The following is a 12,772-nucleotide window of genomic DNA, read 5'->3' as shown; positions in this document are numbered from 1 at the left end:
TTTCTGTGAACTTCTTCAACCTCCACATTTATTTTTCTTTATGTTGCCTGCAAGGTGACAAAACAACAAATATATATAAAGTACCATCTACAATGCCATGTACAGTATCTGTGAGAACTACATCACAAGAAGGTCAGTGGAACACATCACACCTCCAGAATAGCCACATCATCACAACAAAATCAAATAACAGAGTCCAACAGGCACAGATGAAGCAAAATAATTTATCAACAGAGTCTATTCGTCTTATGCACAACTCGCTGTACAGATGCAAATACAGAGTGCACAATGCGGACACACTGACAGACACACTACAGACGTTGCTGCCGTTACTTTAAACTGCCTTCGTCTTCACCAGGATGCCGCTGTCACCCATGTCCTGATTGAAGCCCTTGCGGTATTTCATGCCTGGTGCCTGAAAACAAAAGTGTTGATGTAATGAAGTGCATCAGTAAAACTGAAACATGTGGCATTAATTTTTCCAAGGTTAATATGACTTACAAAATTCATAGTATAGATAGAAAGTGATTGGTAGTGCACAACACAGACCACTTCAATATGAATATAGTGATTACAAACAGTTATAACTATAATCATCTTGGGGTTGAAACACTTTTTTGTCTGTGTTTGCTTTAACAAAATATATGTTTTTGGATGGGGTCCACCTTTAGCATCACCAGTCAGTAGACTCCTACCAAACATTTTTTCTCAATCACAATGAAAATAAAATATTTGAAACAATAATAAGACCCAAACAACACCGGACAATATACTGGTATCATTATGTAGATGACATCATATGCCTTGTAGATGAAACACCCAGTCGCATCCAACAACTCCACAGTGATATAATCAGAGTCCACCCAAAAATAAAATTCACCATAGAAACAGAAAATGACAAAATGTTAAATTTCCTTGATCTTATAATACACAGACAACAACAACAAACACCAATTCTCCATATTCAGGAGAGTGACCACCACCAGCACAGTCATTCACAGTCATTCTTATCATCCGATTGCGCACAAACTAGCCGGCTTCCAATATATGCTACACAGACTGAACAAAACGCCACTCACTGAAAACAACTATGACAATGAATTACAGATTCTGATTAGACAAATAGCTGTAGAGAATGGATACAACACATACACAATAGATAAACTAAACCACAAAATTAGAAAGGACACACATCTAATCTTCAATACTCCACTGTAGCACTACACTACAAAAACTTCTGTTGTCTGCTTGTCCGAACCGCTTATCGTCCACTTTTCACTTCTGTACAAGGCTACACTCTACGTAAATGCCTTCAAAAGAGTCTTCCTAAAACAAATTTATATTCAATGCTAACAAATTTCTCTTCTACAGAAACGGTTTGCTTGGCATTACTGGCCTACATTTGATACCTTCTTTTATTTCATCAACACAGTTATTTTGCTGCACAAATAGCAAAACTCATCTAATACTTTTAGTGTCTCATTTCGTAATATAATTCCATCAGCATTGCCTAATTAATTTGAACACACTGCATTATTCTAGTGTAACTCTTGTTGATGTTTGTCTCATGATCTCTTTTCAAGACACTATTCATTTCGTTCAGTTCTTCATCTTAGCCCTTTTCTATCTGACGGAATTACAGTGTCACCGACAAACCTCAAAGATTTTATGTCTTCTCCCTGAACTTTGGCTCTATATTTTCATTTACTTCGTGCTCAGTGTACAAATCGTGTAACATTGAGAAGACACGACAACTCCAGCTCGCTCCCTTCTAAACTGTAGCTTCCTTTTTGTCTCTGAGCTCTCATAACTGCACTCTGGTTTCTGTACAAGTTGTTCATTACCTCTTGCTCCCTGTGTTTTACCCCTGGTAGCTTCAGAAAATCAAAAAGTGTTTTCCAGTCATCACTGGCAAATATCTTTTCTAAATCTATTAGTAGTAGAAAGTGAGTTTGTCTCTCTTCAACATTTCTTCTAAGGTAAGCATTTTTCAAGAAACCAAAGTGGTCTTCCCCCAGTATTGCTTCTACAACTCGTTCAGTTTTTCCGTAGATTATTCCACAAATGTATGCTGCATTTCTTTTTCCTAAATTTTGGCTCAGAAAATTGTGGAGCAGCCAATAGAGACTTTTCCAGGTGGATCACAAATCATCAATTTCAAAATGACACGTACACACAACATGGATTGAAATTAATACCATTACAAGTTATTGCAGTGTAATGTCATGAGCTCTTACACTAATGCCAGTTGGGAAACATTCTCCCTTGAGGGGAGTTTTCCAATTAAAAACTATGTACAGTAGCAATTTTTGTCCATAAGCTGTAACGATCAACATCACCGTGCACTGCTTCTTTTCAGCATCACATGCACGTATTTGCACACTATGTACCCCTACATTATTTACTGTAATGCTGTTCAGCATATCAAAATAGATGGGCATTTGATCTATATTTCCTATTTGGAAATGTAAATAAATTTTGTGTCGAAGTTGGATCTTATAATGTTGAAAAGATATCAAGATGTTTGTTCTAAGTTTGGGGCAGTTTTTCCACAGGTGTAGTTCTATAACAAATGGATGGATTAAAATGAAGCATAAGTCACCTAACCCACCTGTATGAAACTTTAAATTCCATTGGTGAAATGTTTTTCACTTGCTGTTGATTTCCATATGGGCGCAAAGCACAAATTAACTAGGGGGTTGCAGTATATTCCTAGATTACACACTTAATACTAGTTCTTGAAACTTCTTGAAACTTCTTGAAACTTACTAAGTAAGCTTTCCCAGCTTCAAGAGGCTGCCAGTTGAGGTTTTTCTGTATTCTTGTAGCACTGCATCACAATTCGTGCCACCAGTGTGTTCATCTGTCCCAATGCTCGGTCAGAGTTTCAGCTGTGTACAGGCACCGGGTGATTTTTGACAGCACCATCAGTGAAGCTGTGTTTTCGTTGGGTGTTACAAAAGTGGAACAGTAGTATTTAGAGCACTGTTACAAAGTTTTGTGTTAAACTCGGGAAATCTACGAGTGTGACCTTCAAAAAGTTGAAACAGGTCTACGGGTAACATTCCTTATTGAGAGCACAAATCATTTTTGAAAGACCAAGAATATGTCAAAGATTAACCTCGCATGGGAGACCTTCAGCTTAAAAAACTGACAAAATATCTCTTGAGATCGGACTGGTGTTTTATGATAAGGACAATGGGAGACCTGTTACAAACTTTCACCATACATAAAATTTTGACTGAGGTTTTTCAGATGCAAAAGACGTGTGCCAAAATGGCACTGAAAGATATCTCAACTACGCATGCTTCTTGAGGACTGCCAATGACCATGAACTTTCAAGTGATGAATCCTGGATTTTTTGAGTATGGTCCTGAGACAGAGTGAGAAGTGGCAGACAGAGACATCTCCTCGACCAAAAAGCATCAAATGAGCAAATAACAGATCAATATAATGCTGATTTGCTTTTTTGATTGTAGGGATACTGAGAATAAACAATGTGCTTCTCCAGAACAAAACTGTCAACTAAGTGTTTTAGAAGGATGTCCTCAAAAGACTGAGGGAAGGAGTGAATTGAGTGAGACCGTACCATTCCAGACAACTGGATGCTGCACCATGACAACACGTCATGTCACACGGCCATTTCCAACACAGAATTTTTGACCTGAAAAGGCATTCCTGTTGTTCCACAGGCTCGCTTATTCACCTGATGGAGTTCTCGAGACTTTTTTCTTTGCAAAATTGAAAATGTCTTAAGACATGGTCAGATATCAACGTAACTTAGTGTTATTTTTGTTCAGCGTTGTTACCAGACCTGGTAGAGTATGAAAGGACCACGAACAGTGCCAGATGTTGAGTGGTTACTGCGAAGGACACGGAGATGGTACGTACTTGTCTGAGACAACATTATCTGCACCTGACAGTTCAATGTCAATTTGGCCGGCTGGTACATTCGTGCTGTATCCAGATTCGTGAGACATTCACGTCAGTTTCCCAGTGTCAGCTCCGATGCGAATGTGAGGGCAGGCATATTCGTCGTCCAGATTCTGGTCGACCACATCTCGGCACAGGTGCCCGAGCCAATCGGAGGTACTCGATCCTGTCACTAATGAATTGTTTTCTGCACTGTTATGACAGAATGACAGTTGATAAATTCTAACTCGTAGAATGCCTTCTGAACAGCACAGCCAGTTTCACTTAAACACACAACTTTGCAGTTACGCATCACCTCCATGTGCCGGCTTCTGATTCTCTGCACTTGCACGACAATGTTTTTGGATGGGGTCCGCCCTTAGCAAAATACAGTTTTGTTTCTTATCCCAAACATGTTTCACTGCAGTCACAGCATCATCAGTGGGCTTTTATTTCATGGCTGTTAAACATAAAGAATGTTCTTTACTGTTTGTATACATATAAATATTAGTTTTTAAAATCATAATTACAGATTTTCGAAGAAACACACAAAATTGTTTGTTTGTGTGTGTGTGTGTGTGTGGGGGGGGGGGGGGGGGTGGGGGGGGAGGGGGTGCTCTATAGGTTGGTATTGTCTAATAATTCTTTGAGGGCAGAGAACAGAGCTTCATCACAGAGAGCTGTGGATTCATTTATTACTTGTTTTCCTTCAACTATAGCTTTTTGTATTTGATAGTTTTCCTCAATTATTAGTTTTTGTGGGGGCTGTTGCTGCATTTGAGAATTTTCAAGTCAGTATGGATGTCTGTTGCGTTGTTTATTGTCCATAAGGTGTTCAGCAAATGTAATGACAGCTGTTACTTTCTAATGCTCTTCAGTGTTCTGTGTTTCTGGTATTAAAGTTTCTACTTGCCTGTCCTATATAAACTGATTTGTGGTCCTGACATGTTAGTTGGTAAATACCAGATGTGTTGGTCATCCTCAATTTTCTCTGTGTTGAGTTGTCTGTCCTGTAGGCTATTTTTAGCCCTTGTTTTTTTGAGTATATTGCATATTCTGTGGGCTGCTTTGTTGTCGTAGGTGAGAGCGAACCACTTGTTTGTTGTTGTGGATGTTTCTTGTTCATGTGTGCTCATGTGTGTGTTCTATGTGTTTGTACATTGGTGAGAAGGTTTTTTGTTTTACCTCGAGTAAGTAATGAGGAGGTAATGAACCAAACTAGAGGAAACAATTTATGATAGAAGTTGACACCGACCTACATAGGGAGGAATGATCACTACAATAAAATAAGGGAAATCAGAGCTCTTACAGAAAGATATAGGTGTTCATTATTTCCTGTTCATTCTTTCTGCACTCTATACGAGATTGGAATAATAGAGAATTGTGAATGTGATTCGATGAACCCTCTGCCAGGCACTTAAATGTGATTTGCAGAGTATCCATGTAGATGTAGATGTTGACTAGAAGATGGGATCAGTTGATATTCACATCCTCAGGCATCAAGAAGCAGCCTATTTGAGAGAACCAAAGCTTGAATACAGTAAGCAGGTTCAAATGGAGGTAGGGGCAGTACCTGTACACAAATGAAGAGGCTTGCATAAGATAGACTAGCCTGGAGAGCTGCATCAACCCAGACTTTTTTGGACTGGGGGGGGGGGGGGGGGGGGGGGGGGGGGAACCAACAACAACATACTCTCCCTAAGAAGTACAGTAGAGTGTCGATTATCTGAACATCAGTCAACCAAACGACCGCTTAACTGAACTGTGTACTTGCTCGCACCTGTTACTCTCCCACCCTACCGTCCATGATCCCCCTCACTCCCAAACAGCACACTTCTGTCAGCTTGGCACTGGACTGGCAGTAGAAGTAGCGGCAGTATCAAAGCTGTTCACAGCAACAGCTGCGCCAGCTTAGAGTTGAGGCGTGCCGCTCCGCGCAGTTTGATGGATTGCGCGCCCCAAAAAAGAGCTTCTCATGGTGCAAACAGTCACCTTCTGTTCTCTGTTACGACCACTTGTGCGTTGCTGCGTGAAGAAGTGAACTTGACGATACAAAATGCTTAAACATAAACGTGTTGTCCTTTCTATGAGGAACAAGTACGAGATTGTTAAAAGGTTAGAAGAAGGTGAATCTGCAACCACTTTATTCAATGAGTACAAGGTGGGGAAGTCGACAATTACGGACATAAAAAAACAAAAGATGAGCATAGCAAATTTACTGTACCGTACTTCTTTTTGCTAAATAAATATGTACAGTTCAATTATTCGAACAAACCAGTTTTCCGACACCCATGTCCCCCAATTACTTCGGATAATCGACACTCTACTGTATCTACAATCTCGGCCATCATTATACTGCTGAGTGTCATTAACTACTGAAGTGATACAGACTGCTGCCACAGGGCAAATGTCACCTACACGAATCTTTGAACCTTTCCCTGGAAATTTTGTCAGCTGTACCTCCACTTTGATTCACCACTACAAATAGCAGCAGCTGGGAGGATTACTCACATTATCCCAGAGCTCCTCATACTTCTTGGCGTCATAGGGGTCGACGTTGAGTTCGGGGCAGTCGAAACGCGGCACGTTGAAGAAACACATGAGGTCGTCCTTCTGGTTGGTGTAGAGGGTGCGTGCCTCTGTCCACTCCCATTCGGCGGCCAGCTCCTTCCAGTCGTGGAACTTGGGGTCGTGCTTGTCCGACTGGTCCATGTCCACGCGCTCTATGTCCTCCACCACCACCTCCACGTCACCGCCCTCCGACCAGTCGTAGACCAGGAGCTGCGCGTGGTTGCTGCGGGAGCAGAGCGCAACAAGTGAGAAATAATCTGCAATATGAAAGAAGTAACAGCCTCGGTTGCAAAATTGGATTTTTTTATTATATTTATCCTCGAATGACGAGTTTTGCCTTCGTATCTTCGGATCGCCTGGCAAAATATCGTATTAAGCACACGAGATGCCGCACATAAAAATGTCCCGGTAGGAAGCGCTGTGGCCAGAATTTGAAAAGGCATGGTGCGCTGTCTAAGTTGTTAAATAAAGAGATGTCAACTATTACAAATCAATTGTAATAATTATGAATTTTGTCCAATAATTACAAATTACAAACCACATGGCAAAAATTATGATTGTTTACGATAAAGGCAATAAATGCTTGTTACTGTCACGTACACACAGTTCATTAAACTGCCCAACTCAAATTCGTCATCACAACAAAACAAAGACGACACGCGGGAACCTGCCAACAAGAGTAATCGTGTGACTAGCAAAGAGAACAACTGAACAAGATATAGTACTTCATACCTGGTTATGTGTTGATTTATATGTGTCAGTGTATAAAGTGCTCAAAAGGATGAATAAGAGAAAATCATTCTTTACGAATTACATTCTCAACAGTATTTCTTTTCACATTTTCTGTAAACAACTGGTATTCTTGTACTTTTCTGCCCTTCGTAGAGTTTTTTGTTAGACCATCCAACTGGTATTCTTGTACTTTTCTGCCCTTCGTAGAGGTTTTTGTTACACCAAATACCATATATGGTAAACCGTCGAGGGAATTTCCTGGGTACATCATTTCTCTAAATATGAAGCAGAAATGGTGGACCCATCACAGAAGTTGGCAGAACATATTGCACAAGTGGGTGGCATCAACTAGAGGACTGTACAATGGACTGCCAATGAAACCAATTTATATGGCCAGAAATGTGGAAGTCCAGTGTTTAGATTGCCAGGAAATCACAGTTGTCAGAAGCCTGGTCAAATTTTTAGACTGTTTTGAAAAAGATGTTCCAAAATGTGTTGTGCTCAGTACATCTAAGATGGGCGAATTTGCTAGTGATATCATTGCTTCATGGACACAGTTTTTACATATTCTTAAAATAAGAAAATCTGGCAATCAGAACATATTTTGCTTGGACGAATCATACTGGGTAAGCATGTTGGAAAAATCAGTTATGGTTCTGGTGGGTTTAAGCCAGAAAATGAAATAATGTTGCAAAAAAGTATGATTCAAAATTTACATTTGTCCACAATAGGAAAATTTTGTGCAAAACTCTGCTAGTATTTTTTTTTAATAAATTATACTATTAATGAGTTTTTAAAAGTGAAAAATGTATATACTAAATTGAAGCTAACAGTAAACTGCTAAATGATTTTTTTTTTATATATATATAACTTTTACACACATAGATCCACACATTTCATTTCATATCACATCTACACTATATAAACTGTCAATGCTGATTTTTGAATTTTGCATTTCATTATATCACATCACATTTGAATACATTAGTTTTTATGCATGCTCCACACAACGGCTGCCTTTTCAAAATCAAAGTCATTGTGAGATAGCCCTTCAGTCTTAATCACCAGAAGTTTGCTAGCTCTTTTCCCACAGAAAGACGACTTCTGATTTTATATTGTTCATGCAACTAAATCATTTATTGGTTGGTTGGTTTAGAGGCGTGAGAAGGGACCAAACTACGAGGTCATCAGTCCCGTGTTCCTAATAAAAAAATGCCACAAGTGTGAGAATAAAACGGACGAAGCATATAACACAAGATGGAAAGAAAGGAAAAGCCACAAGAATGAAGGGAAGGCAACGAACAGTAAAAGGAACAAAAGAGAACAAGAAAACAACAGAGAGACACTAGAAACAGAGGGAGTAAAACATGAAAGCAGATTACAGTGGCCGGCCAACCACAGCAATAAAAAGGGAAAGCCAGCCACTCTGCAATACATTAAAACCTACACCCTAAAAGCACTAGGGTGGAGGACACAGAGGGACAAAGGACATGCACTAAAACTACGCAGAAGTATAAAACCCACTCTCACGGATAAAACGTAAAACTAAAGCTGCTGTGGAGGCATTGTTGCCCAACACCAAAAGCAGGGTGCTGGGAAAGTTAAAAGTCTGCCGCAGAGTGGCTAAAAGTGGGCAGTACAGCAAGAGGTGGATGACTGTCACTTGAGAGCCACAGCGACACTGAGGTGGGTCCTCGCGATGAAGTAGGTAACCGTGTGTTAGCCACATATGGCCAATGCGGAGCCGGCAGAGGACAACTGATTCCCTGCGAGAGGCCTACATGGAAGACTTTCACACATTCATGGTCTCCTTAATGACACAAAGTTTGTGTGTGCTGTTATGCCATTCTGTCTCCCAAAGCCGGAAAACCCTGTGGTGTAAGACAGAACGCAAGTCAGCTTCGGAGATGCCTATCATCTCCAGAAGCAGTTTCCGCGTAGCCTGTTTGGCCAGCCTGTCGGCAACTTTGTTGCCTGGGATTCCGACATGTCATGGGGTCCACACAAACACTAAGGAATGGCGGGACTGTTCCAGGCTACAGACAGACTCGTGAATGGATGCTACCAGAGGGTGGCAAGGGTAGCACTGGCGATGGCTCGTAGGCTGCTCAACGAGTCAGTACACAGGAGAAATGACTTGCCAGGACATGAGCAGATGTACTCAAGAGCACGAGATATGGCCGCCAGCTCCGCAGAGAAAACACTGCAGCCAACTGGCAAGGAATGCTGCTCAATATGTCCTCCATGAATATACGTGAAGCCTACACGACCATAGCCATTGAGCCGTTGGTGTAAACCACTTCAGAGCCCCGGAACACATCAAGAATAGAGAGGAAGTGACAGCGGAGAGTGGTGGGATTAATGGAGTCCTTAGGGCCATGCAAAAGGTACAGATGAAGCTGCGCCCGAGGCATACGCCGTGGAAGTGTACGTGAACGGACCACAAGAAGAGGTGGTAAAGGAAAGGACTCCAGTTCGGAGAGAAGGGACCAAATGCGAACTGCAAACGTTAGTCCCGATCTGGGCCGCCGATGCGGGACATGGACTGCTGCAAGTGGGAAAAGGAGACGGTAATTCGGATGCTCAGGGGAACTATGAATGTGTGGTGCACAACTGGCGAGCAGTTGCGCACGTCTGATCTGCAGTGGAGGGACACCAGCCTCCACCAGCATGCTGGTCACGAGACTCGTCCTAAAAGCTTCTGTTGCTAATCGAACTCCACAGTGGTGCACAGAGTCAAGTAAATGCAATGCTGAAGGCGCTGCCGAACCATAAACCACACTCCCGTAGTCAATTCGGGATTGGACAAGGGCTCTGTAGAGCTGCAGCAGCGCAAAGTGTTCTGCACCCCAATTATTGGTGTTGCTCAGGAAATGGAGGGCATTGAGGTGCTGCCAGCACTTCTGCTTAAGTTGACAAAGATGAGGGAGCCAAGTCATTCGAGCGTTGAAAACCAGTCCTAGGAATTGATGTGTCGCCACTACAGTGAGTAGATCGTCATTGAGGTAAAGTGCGGGTTCCGCATCAACAGTACGATGTCGACGGAAGTGCACGACACACGACCTTATGGCTGAAAACTGGAAGCCGTGGGCTAGAGCCCGTGACTGCGCATTGTGGATGGCTCCCTGGAGGCGCCATTCAGCAGTACCAAATGCAGAAGTCATCTGCAAACAGAGAAGGTGAGACGGAGGACCCGACAGCTGCTGCTAGACTGTTAATGGCCACTAAAAAGAGAGACACACTCAATACAGAGCCCTGCAGGACTCTATTCTCCTTGATATGGATGGAACTATAGGAGGCACCAATTTGGACACAGAAAGTACGTAGTGACAGGAAGTTTTGGACAAAAATCGGGAGCGGGCCACTCATACAATGTGGCAAAGATATGATGTCGCCAGGTCGTGTTTTATGCTTTACGCAAGTCAAAAGAGACAGCTACAAGGTGTTGCCACTGAAAAAAGCTGTACAGATTGCAGACTGGATGGACGCAAGATTATGAGTAGTAGAGCGACCCTGGCGGAAGCCGCCCCGACATGGAGCCAGCAAGCCACGTGACTCCAGGACCAAACCCAACTGCCGACATACCATACGTTCCAGCAGCTTACAAAGAATGTTGGTGAGGCTGATGGGCAGATAGCTATCCACATCAAGCGGGTTTTTACCAGGTTTGAGCACCGGAATGATGGTGCTCTCCCGCCACGTATCTCTCCAAACACTCCTCCTTCCGTTGTTTGATAAGGTAGTGAACACAGGCATGGAGCTGTTTAAAGGCTATGAGGTGCTCCAGGGAAAGGTGCCGCTTATGCCGCTGTGGAGCTCACCGACGCACCTTAATTGCTTCAGCAACTTCCGGCGAGCACCAAGGAACCGCCTTATGCCTCAGGCACCCTTAAGAAGTAGGGATCGCATTTTCTGCCGCAGAAACAATTGTGCTAGTCACCTGCTCAACCATCAAATCGATGTTACCGTGTGGGGGAGATTCAGCGGTGACAGCAGAGGTGAAAGTTCCATAGTCCACTTTGTTCAAAGCCCATCTGGGCAAGCATCCGTGTCTGACGCTGGGGCAGTGACAGGAAGATGGGGAATTGGTCACTACCACAACGCTCATCACGTGCTCTCCAGTGGATAGATGGGAGAAGTCCTGGGCTGCAAATTGATAAATCAATGGCTGAGTAACTACCATGAGCCACACTGAAATGTGTGGCGGCCCCAGTATTTAAGAGGCAGAGGTCAAATTGCGACAGTGAAGTTTCGACATCTCTGCCTCAGCCAGTAAGCACAGTACCACCCCACAAGGGGTTATGGGCATTAAAATCTCCCAGAAGTAGGAAAGGTTTAGGACGTTGATCAATCAGTGCAGCTAATACATTCGGGGGTACTGCACCATCTGGAGGAAGACATACATTACAGACACTTATTTCCTGCACCATCCTTATTCTGACAGCCACAGCTTCAAGAGGGGTTTGAAAGGGCACATGTTCACTACAGGGTGAGTTTAGGACATAAACGCAAACTCCAGGTGACACTCGATTATAGTCGCTACGGTTCCCTTAATATCCCTTATAGCCACGGAGGGCTTGGGTCCGCATTGCTGGGAACCCGGTTTCCAGGAGGGCAATGCAGATAGCAGGTGTAAAGCTTAACAGTTGCCATAGCTCAATCAGACGGTGGAAAAAACCACCGCAATTCCACTGGAGGATGACATCGTGAGACTGGGAAGGCATGGAACATTCAATGAGGCAGTTTACGCCTCAGAGTCACCTGTGCCACCAATTTATTGCCTGAGCAGTCTATATCCATCGTGTCTGAGGGTCTGGAGAGATCTAGGTCCTCAGCAGATGCCGAAATCTCCACCCCATCCTCAGCCGCAGAGCTTGTAGGTAGCGGTGGTGTGGGTGCCACCACAGTATCCTTGGTCTTAGGGGTTTTCTTTTTGGATTTCTCTCGCTGCTCCTTGGGTTTCCCTGGCTGGGAGGACTTCACTGGCTCAGTCTCCTGGACTAAGGATGAGCGTGAAGCCTTACGACATGATACTTTTGGGCTCTTCAGCCACTGGCGGGTATCGCCTTTCCCACTAGAAGAAACCTGGGATGGGAGTGACCCAAGGGACAACCTTCCTAGCACGAGAAACCGAAGAAGACTTACGCTTCTCCGGCTTAGAAGTGGGGACGGACGTCCCCTTTGGTTGGGAGGGGGGAAAGGGGGGGTGTTGTGTTGCTCCCAAAGTAGGTGTTGCAGAAGCAACAGGGAGGGAAATGCCCCCCACCGTGGGTTGGCAGAGCAGATGGTGCCAGAACTGTTGTAACGGCGACGTAAGACGATGTCATACGCACAGAATACAGGCGTTCAATTTTCTCTTAGTCTCAGTGTAGGTCAGTCTGTCCAGGATCTTGGTACTCCACGATTTTCCTTTCTTTCTGGAGAATCCTGCAGTCAGGCGAGTAAGGTGAATGGTGTTCTCTACAGTTGACACAGATGGGAGGTGGGGAACATGGAGTATTGGGATATGATGGGTGTCTGCAATCTCGGCATGTGACGCTGGAAGTACAGCGGGAAG

The 12,772-nt window shown here is 43.5% G+C and overlaps 1 protein-coding gene across 1 annotated transcript in view; it reads right to left on the bottom strand.

Moving 5' to 3' along the window:
• LOC124553872 (NADH dehydrogenase [ubiquinone] 1 alpha subcomplex subunit 10, mitochondrial) overlaps positions 1–12,772 on the bottom strand; it is a 73,655-nt gene continuing 60,883 nt past the window's right edge. The window contains exons 6-7 of the mRNA XM_047127873.1: positions 6,424–6,706; positions 1–415 (exon numbers count right to left, since the gene is read on the bottom strand). Of these exons, the coding sequence (XP_046983829.1) occupies positions 335–415; positions 6,424–6,706 (364 nt within the window). The 3' untranslated portion in view covers positions 1–334. The remainder of the gene's footprint in view (positions 416–6,423; positions 6,707–12,772) is intronic.

Source organism: Schistocerca americana, chromosome 11 (genome assembly GCF_021461395.2).
Source record: "Schistocerca americana isolate TAMUIC-IGC-003095 chromosome 11, iqSchAmer2.1, whole genome shotgun sequence".
Classification (NCBI taxonomy): Eukaryota; Metazoa; Arthropoda; class Insecta; order Orthoptera; family Acrididae; genus Schistocerca; species Schistocerca americana.
This window is presented reverse-complemented; position numbering and strand designations above follow the sequence as displayed.